General features: G+C 52.7%; 1 protein-coding gene across 3 annotated transcripts in view; it reads right to left on the reverse strand.

Annotated features, from left to right (window-relative positions):
* MFSD4A (major facilitator superfamily domain containing 4A) overlaps nt 1–16,900 on the reverse strand; it is a 31,507-nt gene extending 14,607 nt beyond the window's left edge. For 2 of the 3 annotated variants that reach the window (XM_011372983.2, XM_023538263.1), the window contains exons 1-6: nt 16,582–16,900; nt 6,325–6,523; nt 5,437–5,697; nt 2,764–2,932; nt 2,210–2,325; nt 1,004–1,177 (exon numbers count right to left, since the gene is read on the reverse strand). In XM_011372983.2, the coding sequence (XP_011371285.1) occupies nt 1,004–1,177; nt 2,210–2,325; nt 2,764–2,932; nt 5,437–5,697; nt 6,325–6,523; nt 16,582–16,811 (1,149 nt within the window). In that variant the 5' untranslated portion in view covers nt 16,812–16,900. The remainder of the gene's footprint in view (nt 1–1,003; nt 1,178–2,209; nt 2,326–2,763; nt 2,933–5,436; nt 5,698–6,324; nt 6,524–16,581) is intronic. The other variant, XM_011372984.2, reaches the window with a different exon arrangement.
* Between the last annotated feature and the right edge of the window lie 3,543 nt (nt 16,901–20,443).

Here is a 20,443-nt window from a genome sequence, read left to right on the forward strand (position 1 = left end):
CTCCCACCTCCACTTCCCACCTCCCGCTCACCCTCAGCCTCTTGAGATTGGCTTCTACCCACCCGCCCTTCCATTGACCTTGAATAGATATTTCTTTTTTGAAGGTCAGAAACTAATACAAGGCCAAATCCAAGGGCCTTTCTTGGGGCTCATGATTTTTGGTCTGTGTAGCCCCAATATTATTTACCAACCCCCTCTTTGCTAAAACTCAACCCAAAGAAGGACTTTCTGACAACAGATTGGGCTACTTGGAAAGGCGGTGAGTTTCCAGTCACTGGAGGTGTTTAAACAGATTGTGTACCCCTCCTCTATAAAGGGATGTTACAGAGGTGATTGAAGCCCTGGTGGGAGGTTGGGCTGGATAACCTTTCTGGTATCTAATCTGGACCCTTTCGTCATAGATGGTAATGTGAACACACCTCAAGTCTTAACCCATCTCTCAGCCCCAGACCTCCTGCCTCCTGGGCAGATCAGTTCCTTGAAGGCAGCCCACATGCTACATGAGAATCACCTCGGATAGTTTCAAAATGCAAATTCCCAGGCTCCAGCCCAGAGAGGGTGATTCTGAAGGCCAGGAATCCCTGGCCTCCACTGGCCACAAGGCTCTGACCAGCCGGCGCCAAGGCGAACACAGGGGGCCAAGGCCAGCACCTGCTTCCTTGGTACTCTTGGAAGGTTATCAGCTGGGATCTGCTCCCCACGCCCGGCAGGAATCACCTTCTACAGCCCCTTCCTTTTATAGGTACAAAATCAGAGGCCCAAAGAGAGAAAGGGACCCTTCCAAGATCACAAGGGTAACAAGGGTAGGCTCCACTTCCTGGATTTCCATCCCTTCCCCACCAGCATCTCTCTCCTATCCACTCCTTTCCTCCCTCTGCTCCTACAGTCCCACCCTGTTGGCAGAGTCCTGAGCAAGAGACCTGAGCAAAAGTCCTGGGGCAGTGCTAGGGCCAGTAGTGAATGGTTCTCCTGGGTCTCCAAGAAGTAAAAGGAGGCCACTTACCACATTGATGAAAACCATGGTAGCTGGCTTCACTTTGGAGGAGATGGGAATGGAGACAAGCTGACCCAGGGTGATGAAGCCCCAGAAGAGGCTAGGGAGGTAACCGGCCACCTTATGTCCCACAGACAATGGCTTTTCCACTGCATAGCTGTACACAAAGGTGGAATATGCCCCCTGTGGAGAGACAGGCCCCACTGAGCACACCTGAAATGCAGCCAGACCACAACCCTGGGAAAGGAAGCCCCAGCTAGGCAGGCGTGGTGTAGGCGAGGGAGGACTGGTCCTGCTCCCAGAGGCTTGACGAAGGGCGGGCTTGGGGCCAAGATCATACACACACACAGGCCCAAGCCAAGGACAGAACCTCGGGTGCCACAGTTCCCAGACTGCACCTGGGAGGCCTAGAGGCCCCGGGGGGCCGTCTCTCCACAGGGAGCCCACGGCAAGTACTGCGGCCCCCTTCACCAGAGCAGGTTCCACTACATGTCTTATTTATGAGGATTCCACAGAAAATTTTTTGTCGAAGGAAGTTTGCAGCTAAAAAATTAAAAAACAGAAAAAGTATGCACAAGCATTTCATTTTATAGACGAGAGGGTAGAGAGAAGTGACTTGCTCAAGGTCACATTGAGAGTTGGAAGTCAACCAGTATTGTCACGAGTACTTTCCACCAGGCCATCAAAGTTTTTAGGGCCTCCTCTTTGGAGAGTTCCTCATATGGCGGTCAGTTAATCAGCCATTCAAAACTGTCCTAATCTAATCCTGGAAAAAGGCATTAAATAGTTTAACAGAGGTCACTAGTGGACTGAATAGCTGGGCCCAGATCCTGCCTGTAGCTTGTTTATGACATGGCTTGAGAAGCCCAGGTGTGGAATGTATTCCAGGAAGCAGAGTGCCCTAGAGTTTATTTGGCATGACCTCTACTTGGGGGAATAGGGCTCTGCCCCTTTAAAAAAAATGTGGGTAGCCTGCACTCAGTAACAAACCTATAGGCCCCTATCCACAGAGTTAACAAAAATATAAACAACTGGGGCTGTGAATGATTCTGGAGACAGTCTCTCCCTGGACTTTAGTTTAAATCTGGGGATCGACTGTACTACAGGTGAGGTCTCCAGGAAACCCTGATGCCCCTCTCTTTCTCTTGCCATTCCCAGACTTGAGTCTTGGGGTGGAGGGTCCCCCAAGAAGGTGCACTTTGAGGGCAAGCTCACCGTCATCCCATCGGTCATGAACAGGACCAGGGCAGCTGTGATGTGGATGGCGAAGAAGGAATAAGGGGCTCCCCTGAAGTTCTTTCTCTGGCAGCAGCTGAACAGGTCCTCATGTGCTGGATGAGGTACAAGACCAAGGGTGAGTCTCAGTTTCTGCTCCCCGCCTCTGCGTGCCCAGGGAAAGTGGCTGGCAGTCAGAGGAACCCTGGCAGAATGGGGGACCACTCACCGCCTCCTACTTTCTCTAGCCTCAGCCATCCGTTAGGAACAGTCCCTGTCCATCTCACAGTCCTGATGGAGGCAAGGCTCAGAGAGGTAAGTAACTTGCCCAAGGTCACACAGCCAGGGTTAGGCAGAATGGAGATTGGAGCCCGAAGTCTGCCTTCCCCATTCTCTTGGCCAGGTTACTCCATCTCCTGCCTCACGAGGCCATCAGTGCCAAGGTTCTTTTCTAACCATTATCACCTGTGATCTACGGTCACCCTCTGGGGGAGAGGTTACCAGGGGAGCCTCAGTGTGGGGCTGTGAGTATGAAAGTTCATTAGAGCCCCCACCTGGGTATGGCTGGCTCTTTGGGGGCAGCGAGGAAGCGTCTTCCTTTTCAGGAGGCTGTGTCTCCAGGGCGAGCTCATCTGCAGACAGGAGCAGGGGCCTCCTCTGAGGGCAGCAGGTCAGCAGCCGCTCTTTGGACAGCAGATACAGCACAGCCATGGGCACTGGGAGCTGGGGGTGGGCAGAGGGTCAGGAGAGCCCAGTTCCCGTCGGGCTCCCCCTCCCACGCTTGCCCTACTCCATACGCCTGCAAGGTCGAACGACACATGTCTGCACAGTCCTGGGAAAAGACAGCTCTTTTCCAAGGGTGCCCACCTAAGAGGTGTCCCCAGCTATCGCAGCCTTGACCCAGGGCAGGCTGCATGTAATTGCTGCCCACCCTAAACCACATCCATTTTCCTTGTCGCATGTAAAGCTTGGACTCATGCTGGGCTTCTGTTGGCACAGAAGTGCCAGAGATAAACTCATTTCCAACATCTTTACCCTGAACTGTGCTGGGGCAGCCCCCACACACTCCGTTATGCTGGTAGATCACGTGTTGTTTTACAAAGAAGTTTTGCTTTCGTTCATCCCAGCTCTATAAAACTTGCTGGGGGGAATTATTATCCCCATTTTCCAGATGGGGCAAATGAGTTTTAAAGTTATCACTTAGTCAGAACCTGTTACAAGAGACCTAAGTAGTAGGCTAGAGACCCAGTGAGAGTTATTGCTGGTCACACAGCTGACCTGGGGCAATGAGGCACCCCTCCCCCACCCACACCCACCCCCCCACCACCGGGCATCCTGAGTCTGCCCAGTGCCGTCTCGACCTCAGGGGTTGTCTGGGCGATGTTACACCCTAGGAAGGTAGAGGCTGTCCTCAGGGACTTAGTGTCTAATTGGGAAAACAGAGCTGTGGGCTCCTTTTGAATAAAAACTGCATGCTGAGTGCAACACACACGCACAAGCCCAAAGTTAAGTTCACTGCTATTTACATTAAGCCGCTTAGGTTTTATGAACTCCCCAGAGCAATGAGAAGTGTCTCCAGTGTCCGAGGTTGCCTAGAGAAGCCTCCACAGCCTCTCTTGGGTGCCCTGCCTCTGTCGAACCACCCTCACCGCCAGGAGCTCCTCATGCAGTCTAGCCCTTGCTGCCGCAACTTCATCCAGTTCCTTCTGCTCAGGGAAGAGAGGAAGCTCTGGGAGCTGAGCAAGTTTCCCAGAGGCCGATGGGCTCCTCTGGGCTGGCAGGCGCAGCAGAAGCAGGCAGGTGGAGGTGAAAGTTAGCGGACTGCCAGTCCCTGTCTAGGGGCTCCCTTAGCCTGGAGCCAGGCTGTCTCATCTGAGTACCACTCCCATGGTGACAGCCCCCTGCGGGCACCTTGGGAGCCTCCCTCCACACTCAAAAATGAGTCAAAGTCAGACTCTGCCTGGTAGAGTTAGAGGCACAAATTGGGCCTGAATGCGGGGAGACATAGCCCCTGCCCTCGGGAGTCCCTGGTCTGATGAGGGAGACGAAGCCCTCTCTCCAGGCTGTTGGGGGAAACAGGAAACCTACACGCAGAGGCCTGTGGTGGCAGAACGCCTAAGCGAAGGCCAAGGGGAAACAGCTGTGAGAGGGGCAAGATCACTCAGGTGGGGCTTTCCAGGGAGGTGGGCGTGGGGAAAGACTTCACAGGGGATTGGCTGGCATTGCCACAGGAGCACACGCCATCTTTAGAAGCCCATCAGAGGAGGCGGGCTCCACCTTAAAAGTCAGGGAGTGCCAGGTGAGCTGTGTGTGTGCGCACGCATGTGCCCATAAGCTTGCACGGCCTCATGCTCCTCTGTGGTGGACTGTTTATCTTCCGACACAATCAGGTGGGAAAGGTCCGGAAATCCTGCAGCAAACAAAGTCCCTCCAGTTTGCACCTCGTGGGGCAAAAGAAAACAGACCTCGGGCTTATGCTGGACCATCCGGCTTCCTGGTCCCAGAGTCCCAGCCTCGATATTGTACTGACAATGCTCCTTCCCTTCGCAGGTCCCCCTTGGAGAGCAAAGCTGCGCTGTTTCCAAAATAATAATGGGCACGGCGGAAAGGAGAAGGAGTGGAGGGAAACGGGGAGTTTCTGAAACCTCTAGGGAAGATCCTGGTACAGGGAAAGGAAAGTTACGAAGAAGAAAGGAAAATGATTGGTGACCAGAGGGCAGCAGGTCTGCTGCTAGCCTTGGCCTGCAGGGTCCCTCAGAGGCCTTCTTCTCTATCTGTCAGCTTCCACGGGAGCCCCACTCACAGCAGGGCACAGGCGAATCCCACTAGCGATTCAATATCCCAGAGAGGGGCCTGGCCTGGCCTGGCCTGGCTCAGGATTGGCTTCATCTGACCGCAGAGGAAAAGGGTGGGCTTCCCTTGGAGCCTCAGATGACTTGAACGTTGACCCTGATTTCACTGTGTTAAACCTGTTCACTGCTTTACCTCCCTTGAGAATCGCAATTACAGGATGTCACAACCGAAGGACCTTAGAGATGATCTTCTGCAACCCCCTTTGTGTTCAGATGAATCCCAAGGGGTCAGTTCCCCCATTCTCTTGCCTTCCAGAGGGAACACCTCAGCCCCAGCCCATTTCTCAGAATCAGAACCTGCATTAGGAGCTGGTATAGACTGGTACGTGTGACTGTCTACTAGTCCCTGCCCAGCCCTGCCCCACTGGCACTCACGTTGATCAGGGCCATGATCCAGAAGGCGTAGGACACGTGGGTTCCTGCCCCATCCTGAGGGGACAGCCCAGGGAGCGTCTGGTTGGACCAAGGCCGGGCCTCAGCCTGGTGCTGGCCTAGGACCCTGGAGGCATGGAAGAGGTGGCTGCCGGAAGTAGCGTTGGCTGTGCTATTGGCAGGCAAGCAGCTGGCCTCAGACAGGAAGGGGTCCGCGATAAGGGGACTCAGCAGAGCCCCAAAGCCCACAAAGAAATGTAGAACCTGGGGAGGGAGAAGTGGGATGGGTAGGGGGATGGTTCAGGCTTCACACCCCATACCCCACTTTGTGTCCCACCTGGGGAAAAAGGGGATGGGAGGCAGGAGAGGGGAGGAGTGAGCTCCCCTCGGCCACCTGCTCGTCCTGGGATTACTTGGTGACCGTGCTCAATCTCCTTCCTCACTCTTCTTCCTTTCCCAGATCTTAACCCCCGACGGGAGGCTGTTCCCATGTTAGCACCACCAAAGGGATGAGGGCTTAATACAGGGAAGGGCTGGACCGGAGTCCTGGGTAACAAGGAAGGAAGAAGAAATACAGAGAGAGGGAAGGAGACCAGAGGAGAAGAGCAGGCCCCCCTATCACACCACTTCCCAGTGCACAAAACACTTGCTGGTTACCCCTAGGATTCCCATGGCAACCCTGCAGGCAGGAATCATCACACCACTTTAGAGATGAGAACACCCAAGTCCGGAGATGATGGCCTAGCTGAACTGAGGCACTGGTGCTCTTTCTGTGTCACCACCCTGGCCTAGGGGGAAAGACTCTGAGCCCCGGGGCGTGTGGGACGGCAGCGCTGGACAGATGCACAGGGCCCTCCCCGCCACGCAGCCCCACGCCCGCTGTGGGATCACCTGGAGGAAGATGGCTGAGTCCTTCTGGTAGATCCTCACCAGCTGCATGTTGGCCACGGTGTCGATGCAGCCCATGGCCAGGCCCGCCAGCGCCATGACGGAGGCCAGCACCTTCACATTGCTGCAGAAGGGGATGATGGCGAACACCAGGGAGATGGCCAGAGAAGAGGTGAAGAGGGCCCACAGTGACTGGGCCAGGCTGCGGTCATGGAGGGGTGAGGTCAGCGGAGGGGCCCGGAGCCCTTCGGATGCAGGGCTCCCTCCTGTCCACCACAAGGCACTGGGCGGCCCCTAGGGACAGCGCTCCCACCCTCTGGTAGAAGGGGGAAGGGAGCTGGGGAAGAAGCTCTGTCACTTATTAGCTACCGGGTGTGGGCAAGATGTTTCAGGAGCCTGTCTCCTCTGAGAACAATCCCTACCTCACAGGGTGGTTGCGAAGACACAAAAGACTGTCGAACAGGGAACACAACGGACCTTGACAACGCGTAACATAATTGCTATTATTTCACTTAGAAGCGATCTCACATTGTTTACTTATAAGACAGAGGGAAAGCTGCTTTGAGCATTTCAAGGCAACTGTGCCGCATGCATGAAGCTGGAAGTGGGAGGCGGAACCGGAACTCAGAATCCCGGAGCTGGGCTGCAGCGCGCCTTCCACACACAGCGACGGAGAAAGGCCCTTTGCAGGCTCAGGCCCGAACCGCCCGAACCAAAGCCACAGCTGAGGTGTCGGGGGTAATCTGGTGACCCCTCTGTGAGCAGAGGTGTTGGGCTCTGTGCTTGGCAAGTGTCTGGAAAGGAGGCCCCATGGTCGTCCCCAATGAGAGGTCTCCCCCAGAAGAGCCCACAGCAAGCAGGCTGAGGGCCTGTCTCCCAGGAGTGAATGAATGGATGAGTGAATGAACGAATGGAGTGTCTAAGCCTCTGTCAAGGTCTTTTGAGAGAGGAAGGAAGCCTTGTATTTTCCGGGGCCAGTCTGAAAGGCTAATGAGGGCTGAAGGAGATCGGGCAGCAAAAAGGTTCTCGTAAGGAGAGGTTATGGAGGAAATTCCTCAGATTATGAAAAGTTAGGGAGCCCCCGGTCAGCCTCTGTGGCTGCTGGAGCTGGAGTGGGGTGGGTATGTGGCAAGAAGACGTGTCTGAGTTTCCAACTCATCGAGGAAAAGAGAGATGCCCCCCAGAAACCCTCCAGGCCGTCTTTTGCCAGTGGTTCCTGCCTCTGCCCCACTTGGCTCTCAGCCGCTCATCTTGCCATCTTTGATTAAAGCCTTTATCAGAAGGGCTCTGCTGATAGTAGCAGTTCCTTATTTTCTCTTGTCTTGCTTCCAGGCTGCTCTGCCAGGGAGATCGCAGACCTTGACCCCTGCCTGTTCCCAGCTCAGAGCCACACGAGGGGAGCGGGAGAGCTCAATTCGCTGGGGCCACTGTGAGGAAAACAGGGAGGTTGTGTTGTGAGGCCTGTTCTTTCCCCACCGCCCCTCATGACCCCTGTTCCCCCTGACGACCCTGCTCTGCCAGCCCCCAGCACTGACAGCCTGGGCCACTCACTGAGCTTCAGGCGTCTCTGCTTCCTGCAACCTGGTGCCTGCGTCTTACTTTACTCTGCATTTGGCAGAGGTGATGCCCACACCCCTGTGGGCTGCTAAAAATGGCAGGCCTCTCATAATAGCTCTCTCCTCTTTCCCCTTCCTTCCCTGCACAAGATACAGTAGACAGGCCCCTGGATGGCCTGACTTTAGGGATAGCAAGAGGGTCCCCTCTCTCCCCGTCAAGTGTTCCCTGCACTGACCCAGCACTGGGGTGTGGGGCGGGGCATGACACTTCTACCACCTCATTCACCACTCTGCAGTAAACGCGGAGGCCCCAGTTACAAACACTCTCCTGCAGAATTAACACGTTATCATACTGCCCTGAAAGACCTGAATAAAAGCGGTTAGTGATCACTGCCGCAGCAAAGTCCCAAGAGAAGAGGTGCCGAGATCACTGACATGGGAAGGAGCTGTGGGGAAGTGAAGGAAGACAGAATAAGTTTATATGACAACGACCAACATTCGTTTACAGTGTCCAAGACAATGGTGCACATGACAATGCCATGAGGTAGACTTTGTAGCTATTGACCCACAAGTAAACTGAGGCTGAGAAAGGCTCAGAAAGTAGCTGACAGATGCTGGACTCAAACCCAGGTTTTCTGACTTGATATTCCCTAAGCCATGCTGATTTTCCATGGAGGAGAGAGAGAGAAAGAGAGAGAAAGAGAGAGAGACAGAGAGACAGAGAGACAGAGAGACAGAGAGAGAGAAACCTGGGGTGTGTGTGTGTGTGTGTGTGTGTGTGTGTGTGTGTGTGTGTGTGTGTGTGTAAAAGCTGGTTCTGGGCCACAGATCCAGCTAGGCAGCAGGGAGCATGAGGCCAAATTCTGCAGAGCCTGGTCTCAGGAAGCAATAGCGAGCAGCTGTAGTCGCTAGAACATGAGCCCCCAGCGGTTCCTCTGTGGTGTTAAGGGAGCTCCAAATGCTTCATATAACTGCTGGCTCCACCACAGGCCTCCCAAGGCATCTGCTGCAGTCCGTTCACTGTGGCCCCCATGCCTGGCACTCTGCTTGGCCCTGAGAAGGCACTCGATCCGAGTAACTGGCTGTCGCTAGTGAAATGGGAGTCGTGCTTGTCTCGTCGCCGTGCGCAGGATGGTCTGGAGAAAGGGTCACAGCCTGTTAGGGGGCTGATGTGGGACTGTATGGGGGGTGACAGAGTCATAGACGGGGAGATACCAGGGAGGTGCTGAGTGGAACAAGGAGGCCCAGGAGATGGGGAAGGGCCACTGGCCAGTGGGCTGCCCTGTCCAGGCCTTTCCTCTCTCCCATTTATACTCTCACTCCATGCCCAGAGGGCGCTCTCTCCTTCCCAGGCCCAGTGACAGGCAGGAGAGAGAGAGAAAGAGAAAACAGGTGGCAAGGAGAGGCCGAAGGGACCTGGGAAATCCCCTCCCTGCATTTCCTGCCACCCCCAGGGCCGTGGTTTCAGCTTGCCACCCAACGGCTGGGGCTGAGCCCATATTGCCATCCCAACGGCTGGGGTTCCTGGGCATGAGGGGGAAGGAGCCCTATTCCCAGTAACTGAGGACAGCTGTACCTCGGGAAACCTTGTGTTTGGATCCCAGGGCCCGCCCTCCCCAGTGACTTCAGCAGAGCCGTGCCCGGGCACTCCAAACATCAGCCTGGACAAATTTCTTTAGAATGACATGTTATTGCTAAGAAAAAAGGAGTCCCAGATATATCCCAGATCCAGACTGAATTATACTAATTGGCTTGTCACTTATTGGTTTGGTCAACAGCTCCTTCCAGGAATGTGGGTAATTGAAAAGTATGAAATAATAATGTCAAAACACCTTTGGCAGCAGGGATGCAGTGGGATTTGTAATTAGAAGATTGGTCCTAGGCCCACCTCTGCCACTTCCCAGTGGGCGGCTTCGGGTAAGCCACTTACACGCAGCCCTCTGGGCCTCAGTTTCCTTCACTATAAAATGGGTATAGCAGGCTCTGCCTCTTGAGGCTTCTGTGTGGAGTCAGTGGGATGTTCCAGCCAATCCTCCTTACAGGGATCTTTCCCTGGCCTCCTCCCGCCCTCCTCCCCGCTGGCCCCAGGCCATCCCAGAGAGCCTGCCAGGCCCAGAGAAGAACGCCCTGCAGGAGGGGTGCAGAGGCTGATGCTAGCTCTGGACTCCCCCCAGGCCCTGCCTTTGTTCCTGCTGCTGTGCCATCCGGGGTGACCTGGGAGGCGGGTCCAGGAACTGCTAGAGTGACAGGGACCTTAGAGTCCTACCCCTCATATTACAGATCAGGAACCAGACCCAGACAGGGAAAGAGAGCCGAGTATTGCCACGCCAGGATCCAGTTTCTTGACTTCCAGTCCAGGCAAAGGCCAGTGCGGTGTCATTGATCCGCCCTCCCCTGGCCCTGGGTTCAGAAGTTAATTCAGGCCAATTAGAGGAGGGGCCCTCCTCCCAGGAATAGCCTAGAGAGTCAGTCCAGGGAATTCTTCCTTGAAAGCCTGAGAAATGCCCAAGTTACTCATTAATAGTTCCACAAAGAAGGTGCAAACAGGGAGGGAGGGAGGGCAGGGAGCCAGGTCCTCCCTAAGCCTAGCGGGGGCTCTGCTGGAGGTGCTGGGCCCACAGTTTGCTGTGTGACCTTGAGCACACTGCTGACCCTGTCAGCCAGGTGCTCTGCCTTACCCAGAGGGCGCATACCATCACCTTGACCAGGCCTTGCTGTGGGCATCCGCTCTGGCCCTCTCCTGGTTCCATTAAGACTAGGGGCTGTTTGGCTTTGAAACAGGAATGGCTCAAACAGTAAGGTGTCAGCTGGCCTGTCCTGCCCTCCACTCCCCAGGGGTGGGGAAAATTGGTGCTGAGGCCCAGCGCCTTGCCACCACAGACTAAGTAACCCCAGATGGAATGAGTGACCCCAGGATGGGCATTGACATTCTCCTCACATTTTTGCCTCAGAGCATCCTCCTGCCTATCCTGGATGATCTCCTTCCTTGAAGGACCAGGGGAGAGGGGCAGAGCACAGAACCCAGGAGGAGCCAGAGGCATCCCCAGTACCTCTCTGCCCGCAAAAGAAAGGAGTAGGGGGCATGGGACAAGAAACCAGGAGACACCCCCTGGGAGCGAGGGCAGGCTGGAGACAGCAGCTCAAGCCAGGGCAATAGGGAAGAGGCAGATTAGACTGAGGAAGGGGCCGGAGAAGAAGAGGCCCCCCTTGAGCTGAGTCACCCCTACACTGACTCCCCAGCTCGTTCAGGAACCTGTGTTAAGGCTGGAGCTACCCAGAGGAAGGAACAGCCAAGCTTGTCTTGGAGACATCCCAGTCTAAGGCAGGACCGCCCTGGTAGATTCAAGTTGAGGCTCCGCCCTTGCATGATGCCGTCCCCCAGCCCAATGGGCGCTGGGCTCGCAGCGAGTGACAGGGAGAGCTCCTGACGCATTGGCTGGACTTGCAGGTCTGTCAGCCTATAACACCCCTCCCCAAGTTCTTTGCATCCATGTCTCTCCTGCCATTCAGGTGTCAGCTCAAATGTCACCTCCTCAGAGAGGCCCTCTCTGACTACCTCTGTTACTCTCCCCTATCTCTGCTACTCTCCCTTACTCTGCTTTATTTCCTTCCTTTCACTAAAATGGTCCTTCAGAATGTAAGCTGCTTGAAAACAGGGAGCTTGTCTGTTGTGCTCACACCCAACGTAGGGTCTGGCTCAAGAGATCTTTGTCGAATGAGTGAATAAAGGGGTGGGATGAGTTTTGAGATATTTTTTAATTTAAAAAAAAATTGAGGTATAATTTACATACCATAAAATTCATCTATTCCAAGTGTACAATTCAATGGTTTTTAGTATGTTTAGAGTTGAAAACCCATGACCACAATCTAAATTTAGAGCATTTCCATCACCCCAAAAAGAAACCCATACCCATTTGCAGTCACTCCACACCCAGCCCTCGGTAACAACTACTCTACTTTCTGTATCTACAGATTTTCCTATTCTAGACTTTCATTAAAGTGAAATCATACAGTATGTCATCTTTTGTGTCCAGCTTCATTCACTCGGCACACTGTTTTCAAGGGTCCTCCACGGGGCAGCACGTATCACTACTTCACTCCTGTTTATGGTCGAATAACATTCCATTGTGTGGATGTGCCACGTTTCGTTGCTGGATATTTGGTTTGTTTCCACTTTTTGGCTATTATGAATAATGCTGCTATGAACATGCACGTACATGTGTCTGTGTGGACATATGTTTTCAGTTCTCTGTGGCGTATATTGAGGAGCGGAATTGCTGGGTCATGTGGCAACTCCATGCCGAGATAGGTTTTTAAAGCAAGAAGCATGGCTGGTGGCAGACCCCTGGTAGCTTTCGGCCCAGCTTTGCTGCATGCTGAAGGTGGAGAAGCAGCTGGAGGGGGAGGCACAGGCTTTCTAGGGAAACCAACCAAGGCCCAGCTCAGAGGAGGAAACAGGCTTTTATGCTGTGTTCCAGGGGCCGCAGGTGCCAGCATCTTGGGGAAGCAGGTCTGAGAGTGGCTTGAAGAACTTTGCACAGAAGACTGAGTTCGGGCAAGGAGCAGGAGGGGGTCGGAGCTGGGTCACAGTTGGGTAGGGCGGTACTTGCAGGAATTTGAGAAGAAAGGTAGAGAAGGAGATAGCGAATAGAGCAAAGTGGGGAAGAACTCAACGAGCCTTCGGCTAAGAGGGCACATGCCGGGGAGAGGCTGAGGCTGAGGCTGAGGCGAGGCTGGGAAGAGGCTGGGAAACTGTGAAAGCCATTTATCTGCCCTGATGCCTTTGAGATAAAGGGGTCTCCCAAACTGCCCAGGGTGGTTAGACAGGTCCCCAAGAAACCAGGAAAGAAACCCTAACCTTCTGTCTAAATACCCCCTCCTTTTTCCTGCCTGACAAAACACATACCTGTACACTCTGCCAGCCAAGTGGCTTTGTGTTCTTTTTGACCAATTTCCTGCTCTCCTAAGGAAGGTCAAGTCCTGATTCTTCTGGCCCTGATTGTACCCTTCTCCTTATTGGTCTGCATATAGTGGCCTCCTTCAAGATCTCTGTCTATGCTAGGAGCCAGAAAAGAGAAAGAGGGAGGGGGAAGGAGGGAAGGAGGGGTGAGGAAGAAAGAGAGAGAGAGAGAGAGAGAGAGAGAGAGAGAGAAGGCTCCTATTTTCCCCTGAACCCATTTAACCTCTAAGGTTTTCCATACCCAGTCCCTCCAATGCATGTCCTTATGGAGGCATCCAGGCACCCTATTCAGCCCTGGCCTTCAGTCTAGGCCAAGCAATAGGCAGGACTGAGCAGGAATCCTAGAGAAAGAAGCGCTGCCTGACTCTCCTCTCCTCCCACTCCCCCGCAACAGCTGGCCCTTTCCCCGTTCAGCCAATCCCCAAATGACAAGCACTAGCCTGGTGCACAAGCCAGTAATCACTTAAGCTGAAAAGCACTTGCAGGAGTATTAGCATTTTAACTGAGACGTGGGGAGGCCCCAAGGAATCAAGCTTTAGAGACTGGGTTCAGGGCTGGCGAAGGTTCTGTTTGTTTGGGGGATGGGGAATCATGATGGGCTGTCCGGCCCTAGCTAGGCGGTGAGTCCCACCTATATACAGGCCACCCCTGTAATATCCCTCCATTTCCACTGAAGTCTGCTTTGCTCTTAAACAAAGGAATGTCTTTGGACATTTTAACTCGGGGGTGGGAGGACTGAGGTTCAGAATTTAAACCTGAAATTCTGATAAGACCTACTTTCCCCACCTTACTCTACTCCCACCCCTCAGATCCCAGCAGGAAGCCCCAAAGGCCCAGTTTCCTTTCCAGGTGTCAACTCAGGTATAGTCAGCTCATGCCTGTGCCTGGAGAAAATGGGGTATAATTTGAACCCTGCTGAGTTGAAGCTGACTATTCATAAAGCAAGAGGCATTTCAAAAGTATCTGGTTCTAGAGACAAATGTCTGGGTTCAAATCCTGGCTAGGCTTCTTAATAGCTGTGCGAGCCTGGCAAGTCTCTTAACTCTCTGCGCCTTAGCTTCCTTCTGCATAAGAGGTAAATAATAACACTACTCTTCGGGGTTGTTGTGAAGATGATATTGATACAAATGAGATACTTTCCTGGCATCCGGTAAGTGCTCGACAGCGTTGGTTATTATTGCTACCATTATCATTTTTTTTTTCTATGAGCTGGTTCCCTGCTGCAGGACCCTTTCTACTACCTGTCAGAGCCCCCCGCTTAGTGAGGAACCCTGAGGATGGGGCAAAGCAAGTGAGGAAGAGATGGCCCAGTTGGATGTGTATCTCTGCCCTTTTCACAAAATCTGGCACACCAACGTGCCATTTAGAATTATCCTCATTCCCTTTCTTGTTCTTTGCACTACACATACTCCTAAAAAGTTCTAGGGAAGGGAGCTTTTGTAAGTCAAAATACTTAAAAAACAAGGAAAAACCAGAAAAACACCTTGATAGATTTCTAATTAAACCTCTAGGCATATCACCTCACACCGGTCAGAATGGTTATCATCAATAAATTAACAAACAACGAGTGTTGGGGAGAAAAGGGAACCCTCGTGCACTCTTAGTGGGACTGTCAATTGGTGTAGCCACTATGAAAAAAGAAGTATGGAGATTTCTCAAGAATTAAAAAAATAAAACTACATATGACCCAGCAATTCCATTCCTGAAGAAATTTATCTGAAGAAATCCAAAACATTAATTCTAAAAAATATGTGCACCCCTATGTTCACTGTAGCATTATTGACAACAGCCAAGACATGGAAGCAATCTAGGTGTCCATCAATAGACAAATGAATACAGAAGAGGTGGTACATATATACAATGGAATATTACTCAGCCATAAAAAAGAACAGACTCTTGCTATTTGCAACAACGTGGATGGACCTAGAAGATATAATGCCAAGTGAAATAAATCAGACAGAGAATGACAAATACCATGTGATTTCACTTCTATGTGAAATCTAAAAAAGCAAAATAAACAAACAAAACAGAAACAAATGCATAGATACAGAGAACAAAGTGATGGTTGTCAGATGGGAGGGGGGTTGGAGGGATGGATGAAAAAGGTGAAAGGGATTAAGAAGTTATAAAAATAGTCACAGGGATGTAACATGCGGCACAATAATATAGTCAATAAGGTTGAAATAACTGTGTATGGTGCCAGAGGGTTACTAGACTTATTGGGGTGATCACTTCGCAAGGTATATAAATGTCTAATCACTATGTTGTATACCTGAAACTAATATAAAATTGTATGTCAACTGTAATTGAAAAATAAATTTTAAAAAAACCTCTAGGCAGAAGCAGAATGGATCTTGAGCTTTTTAAGATTTTCTGAATCTCATGTACATCCAATCCTGTACAAAACCCACAGAAACACTAGTGTACGCAAAGAGACTTGCTTCTTAAGAGAATTCTTTGGTTTACGAGAGGCTTTGGTAATGGGGATAATCACTCCCTAATTGATAATGATTTGTCAGTTGGGTGGCTTAAACTGGGTGGGGCCCATCCCTATGACACTTGTGCCCCCTCTTCCATCGGCTCTGGAAGCCAGGTGGACAGGAAAACCCACGCTCATGATTACCTCTAGGAGTGAGCCAAAGGGTGAGAGCCCTTGGCCCAGAACAGCCCCCAGAGGTTTCTCTGGGATAGCCCAGCTGTGGTTTTGTTCCCAGGCTGCCTGCCTGCTTGAGCCCGTGCAATCCAGGAAACCATCCAACCCAGAGCTGGGACCAGGGAAATCTCCAGCAGCCTATGCCTTGCAAGTGATCTATCCCCTGCTTTGGGTCTGTTTCCCCAGCTGCCCTAGGAGAGTGATCCTGCTACCTTTCCAAAGGGCTCCTCAGAGGTGGCCCTGTCCAATCTGAGCAGGAGAATGAGGCTCTACAATGGAATCCAAAAGAGGGGGCCATGCCAGGCGCTCCAGAGCCCTGCGGTGTGTAGAGAGGCCAGGGAGGAGTAATATGGGGTGAAGGAGTGGAAGGGACCCTGGCACAGGAACAGAGGATCAATTTACCAAGCAATGGGAAAGACACCTTGCATCTTCCTCCAAGGACTAAGTGGGGAGGCGGTGTGTGTGTCTCAGAGGCAGAAAGAGTCTGCCTCCACGGTCCAATGAAGGAACCCTGGCCCCTCCAGAACCGGAGCACACAGGACCCACAAGCCCCGGGACCACTTCGGGGGTGGGGGGAAAGACAGCCTGTGTCAGCTGATCCGGAACTGATGGTGTGAGTGGAACGCGCCCCAGGGCGATCCGTCAGCCTCGGCCTGCTTTGGCACCTCGCAGGGCCTCTGAGGCGACACTCCCACTCTCCTTCCACTTCACTTCCAATTCTGCCTCAGGCAACAGGGGCTCAGGACGAACCTCAGACCCGCTGCGCAGGAGGGAGAGACTCGTCCCTCTGCAAACTCCATCACCCCTCTCCCTGTGGGGTGTGGGTGGGGTCAGAAGGGTGAGGCCTAGGTTTACACCTTCACAGAGGTGAGTGAAGGCCGATAAATAATGCAGAAATCACCTTCAGTCTTGGGAGTTTTCCGGGTAGAGTTGAGGGAGGTGGGAGGCTGCCTTTGCCTAAGCAGGGGAGACACAGCTAGGGAGCTGAGGGGGGTGGTCGCAGCTCCAGCACCGCGGGGGCAGAGACAAGGGAGGAGGGCAGGGGAGGGCAGGGGAGGGCAGGGTCTGCGCCGCGAGGGCCCGGCACTCACGTCCTCTTGAAGACGCCCCCGAGGGCGCTGCCCAGCAGGAGGCAGAGCTGCTGGGAGAAGAAGACCCAGGAGATCTGGGACAGAGAGCTGTGCGTCTGGCAGCGCAGGTCCAGCAGCGTGGGCCCCAGGAAGGCGATGCACAGGCCGAAGCTGAAGAAGACGCTCCAGTAGGTGAGCGTGGGCTGCAGGTTGCGGCGGAGCAGTCCCGACAAGCGGCCGTCGCAGCCCATGGCCCCGGCTGGCAGACGGACTGGCGGCTGCTGGCCCGGAGCGCGACGGTGCCCGAGCGCCGCCTGCCCGCGGGAGGGCCGGCGGGGCCGGGGAGGCCGGCGCCGGGAGGGAGGGGCAGGGAGGGGCTGCCCGGCGAGGGGCCCCGCCCCCGGCGAGGGGGTGGAGGGGGCGCCTCTGCGGCCCGCGGGCAGCGCGTCGGGGCGCGCGCCTCGCCTCCTTCCCACACATCAGCTCACCCTCCCCTGGCTGGAGGAGACCACAGGGAGCCGCTCTCCACCCACCCGCCTCCTCCTACCCAACTCCCGGTCCCTCCAGCCTCCTTATACAGCCCCCCAGGGTCGGAGGGGCCTGAGTGCCCATTTTAGAGGTGGACAAACAAAGAGCCCGAGCGGTCCTGTGTGTACAGAGAGAGGCTGGAGAGCAGGACGTTCCAGGCTCGGGAGAGCCCCGACCCCTCCCCATACACCAGCCTGGCCGTGGCTTTGGCGGTGGAGGTGGCCCCCAGCCCGTCCTCTTAAACCTAGGGGCTTCACAGACGGACTTCCAGGGTCTGACAGCGCCCCATCTTCCCCCGGAATAGAAGGCAAAATCTCCTTCATGTGTATTTTCTTGGTAGGCTATTCATGGCTTTCATTAGAACCTCAAAAGTTCATTGACCTTTAGACAGAAAACCCTAGAAACTATCCATCTTCACTCTAAGTTTCCCCGTGAGCCGGTCTTCACCTGCCGCATCCCATCTGCACCTTGGACAGGTACTGGAAGGAGGATATGAATGCTTGGTCCAGATTCCATCTCTTTCCTTCTTCCTATTTGGGGGAGGGGAGAGGGACGGGAGGTGGTGACCTGGAGGAATCCCAGAAGAAATTTGTAAATAATCCTCTAGGAAGAAAAAAGAATTCTGGGGAAAATTCCAATTTTGCTGGGAAAGACCCCAAAGAGGTGGTGTGGGAGGGTGTTATCCTCCATGCTGGGAGTCCTCGAAGGAGCCTGCGGCTGATACAGGATGTCCGTCCCCAGGTGGTGAAGGGGCTGGTGGGTCTTGTGTGTTCCTGCCTTGTTCCCTGGAGACAGAGGAGTAAGGCCTACAGTGTCACCTCTAGAAAAACAAACAAACAAATCATAACCGCAAGCATTTGATTGAGTCCTCTGTGCCACTTTACAGAATTCCAGAACCACAGAAGCTCAGAGTTGGAAGGAGCCATCTCCAGTTGAGGCCTCTACCCCCACCCCATCATTGCTGATAAATGTTTGTCAGTCCTGTTGTTGACTAAGACCTTTTATTAATGGAAACCCAACTTATCATTTCCTAGGGATCTGCTTCCAACGTCAGGCGTCTCTGGTTGTAGGAAGGGATTTGTGCTGAACCGAAATGCTCCTCCCTGTGGCTTCCCACTGCCATCCACAGGACAAGTCTAATTGCTCTGTGTACGTTAGTCCTCACAAGTAATGACCTCACCCCAGCGTTCAGCTTCTCTAGCCCAAACACCTGAAATTCTTTCATAATTTCCTTAGATGGTGCCCCCAACTACATCACCCTACTGGTTTAGCTCCTCTGGCCACAGTGGCAGTGACCCTGGCACAGTGAGGCAGCCTACAGTGTCCGGGGTGCTGAAAGCATTCTATAGCTTGATCTGGGTGGTGGTTACACAGATGTAAACATATGTAAATGTTCTTTGGGCTGCGTGCTTATGATTTGTGCCTTTCATTGTATGTAAGTTATATTTCAATAAAATAGTAGAAATTAAAAATAAGTAAACAAAAATAAAGCGAGATACCTCACTGTTGATGCAATACCCAACCTCTCTATAGTCAAAGGCCTTCCTCCTCTCCTCTCCTCTCCCCTGCTCTCCTCCTTCCTCCCCTCCACACCCCTCCCTTTTGTGCAGGGCCCTTGAGCTGAGACAAGCAGTAAGGAAACAAGTGCAGCAATGAGATACTTTCTGTCCTAGGGGTGCTTTGAGAGCCTGAAGGGGAGGAATCTCATTTTGCCTAGGAAGATGTGGTTACTGAACTCATGGAAGAGATGATTACTGAACCATTTTCCAGCATCATCACATTGTCCACCTCCTCTAGGAACTCTTTCCAGATAAATGCTATCCAACCCCCAAATTCCAACAAGCCCCAGATTTATTCCTTGCCCCCTACTATCTTCACAGTGTCAGCTGTTATGCTCAGGGACTGTCAGCTGCCTCTTCCTGCCACCAGTTACACTGTGAGTTTTTAAGGGCTGGGACTACATTTACCTGTACCTCTAATTCTCCCCACCCCTACCCAGGTGTCTTACCAAATGCCTTGCAGATAGAGTCCTGGATGAATAGCTGGGGAAGTGAAATATTTGCACAATACCTTTGCAATTATTTTGAGTATTTTATTTACATATTTTTTCTCCTAATAACAGCAAGTTCCCCGAGGGCAGAGGCTGTCCTACATTTCTTCTGTGCTTTGTACTCAAAGCTCTAGCCCTAGCCGGGCACTTTGTGGTCTTTCTTAAATGCGAAAGACAAAATCTTGAATGGTTCCTTAGCCATTCTTCGATTTCCCTCCTTAAAAATTGGAAGAGAGTGACCCCCGTCCCTCAAACTGTGGAAAGTAGATTGAGATCCCTGATCGAAAGACTGAATAGATTGGCAGAAAGGATCTGTAGGAGTGAAGGGTTCCCAAGCTCTTGCCGAATGAAATCTTTTCCTTTGCCTCAAAGGTCACCTACTCAGACAGCTTTCTTTGACTTTCCTAGGGTCCCTTATTGGGGCTGCCAAACTAAACCATTGCTAATGATCTGTTTACTGCCTCTCTTCCAAGGCCAGGGCCATGGAGCCCATTCTTCATTGGTTGCAGGAGTTGATTCATTGGTGACAGATGTTTGCACTACACTGACTCCCACTTACACCTGGAAGTTCATAAGCAATAAATCAATGGCACTTCTTGGACTGTGGATAGGTGATCTACATCCTGGAAATACTCAAGGAGAAAGCAAACAAGATAACATAGAGTGAAATAAGAACTAGATACCCTATGGTTCTTTACCATGCCTCACAGCTGCTCTTTACTGTATAAACCCATCATATACATTTTATCTTTCTTACTGTTTCTGTTAGAATTGAAAGCCTTAAATATAAAAAGACTATACAAAGAGAAAAGATCTGATTATCGCAGCCTAGAGGGGAATCATGGGGATTTTATGTTGGCAGGATCCTCCAGGTTACCATGAGCCTGCTCCCGGTCCCCAGGGCCCTCTAGTCTCTGCTTCCCAGACTCTCGGGAGGCCGGGCAGGAGCAGTGGAGTGACGTCTCCAATTCAAGGTGACTAAGCACGTTCTGCTGTTCATCTGGCCATTGGGGCATAAGGCCACCCCTCCCCACCTCTGGATTTTGTTTTCCCAGCCCCCACATCATGGCCTTGCTGACCAGGATGTGGAGAGTGGATTGGCATGTTCTGGGGGTTGGCATGGGGCGGTTGGCAGACTTGGTGCCAAGGACTGCACCTGGATGAAACAGCCACCCTACCCTACACGAACGCAAACAGCAGAGCTAGGTGTGTATACAAAGAGCTTCCTTTCCAAATATCCGGATGAAATGAGTTTTCAGCCTGTCTGGAGTGTGAGGGGAGTGGTCACTGAAGGTGCCAAGAGGG

The sequence above is a fragment of the Pteropus vampyrus genome, unplaced genomic scaffold (assembly GCF_000151845.1).
Source record: "Pteropus vampyrus isolate Shadow unplaced genomic scaffold, Pvam_2.0 Scaffold217, whole genome shotgun sequence".
Lineage (NCBI taxonomy): Eukaryota > Metazoa > Chordata > Mammalia > Chiroptera > Pteropodidae > Pteropus > Pteropus vampyrus.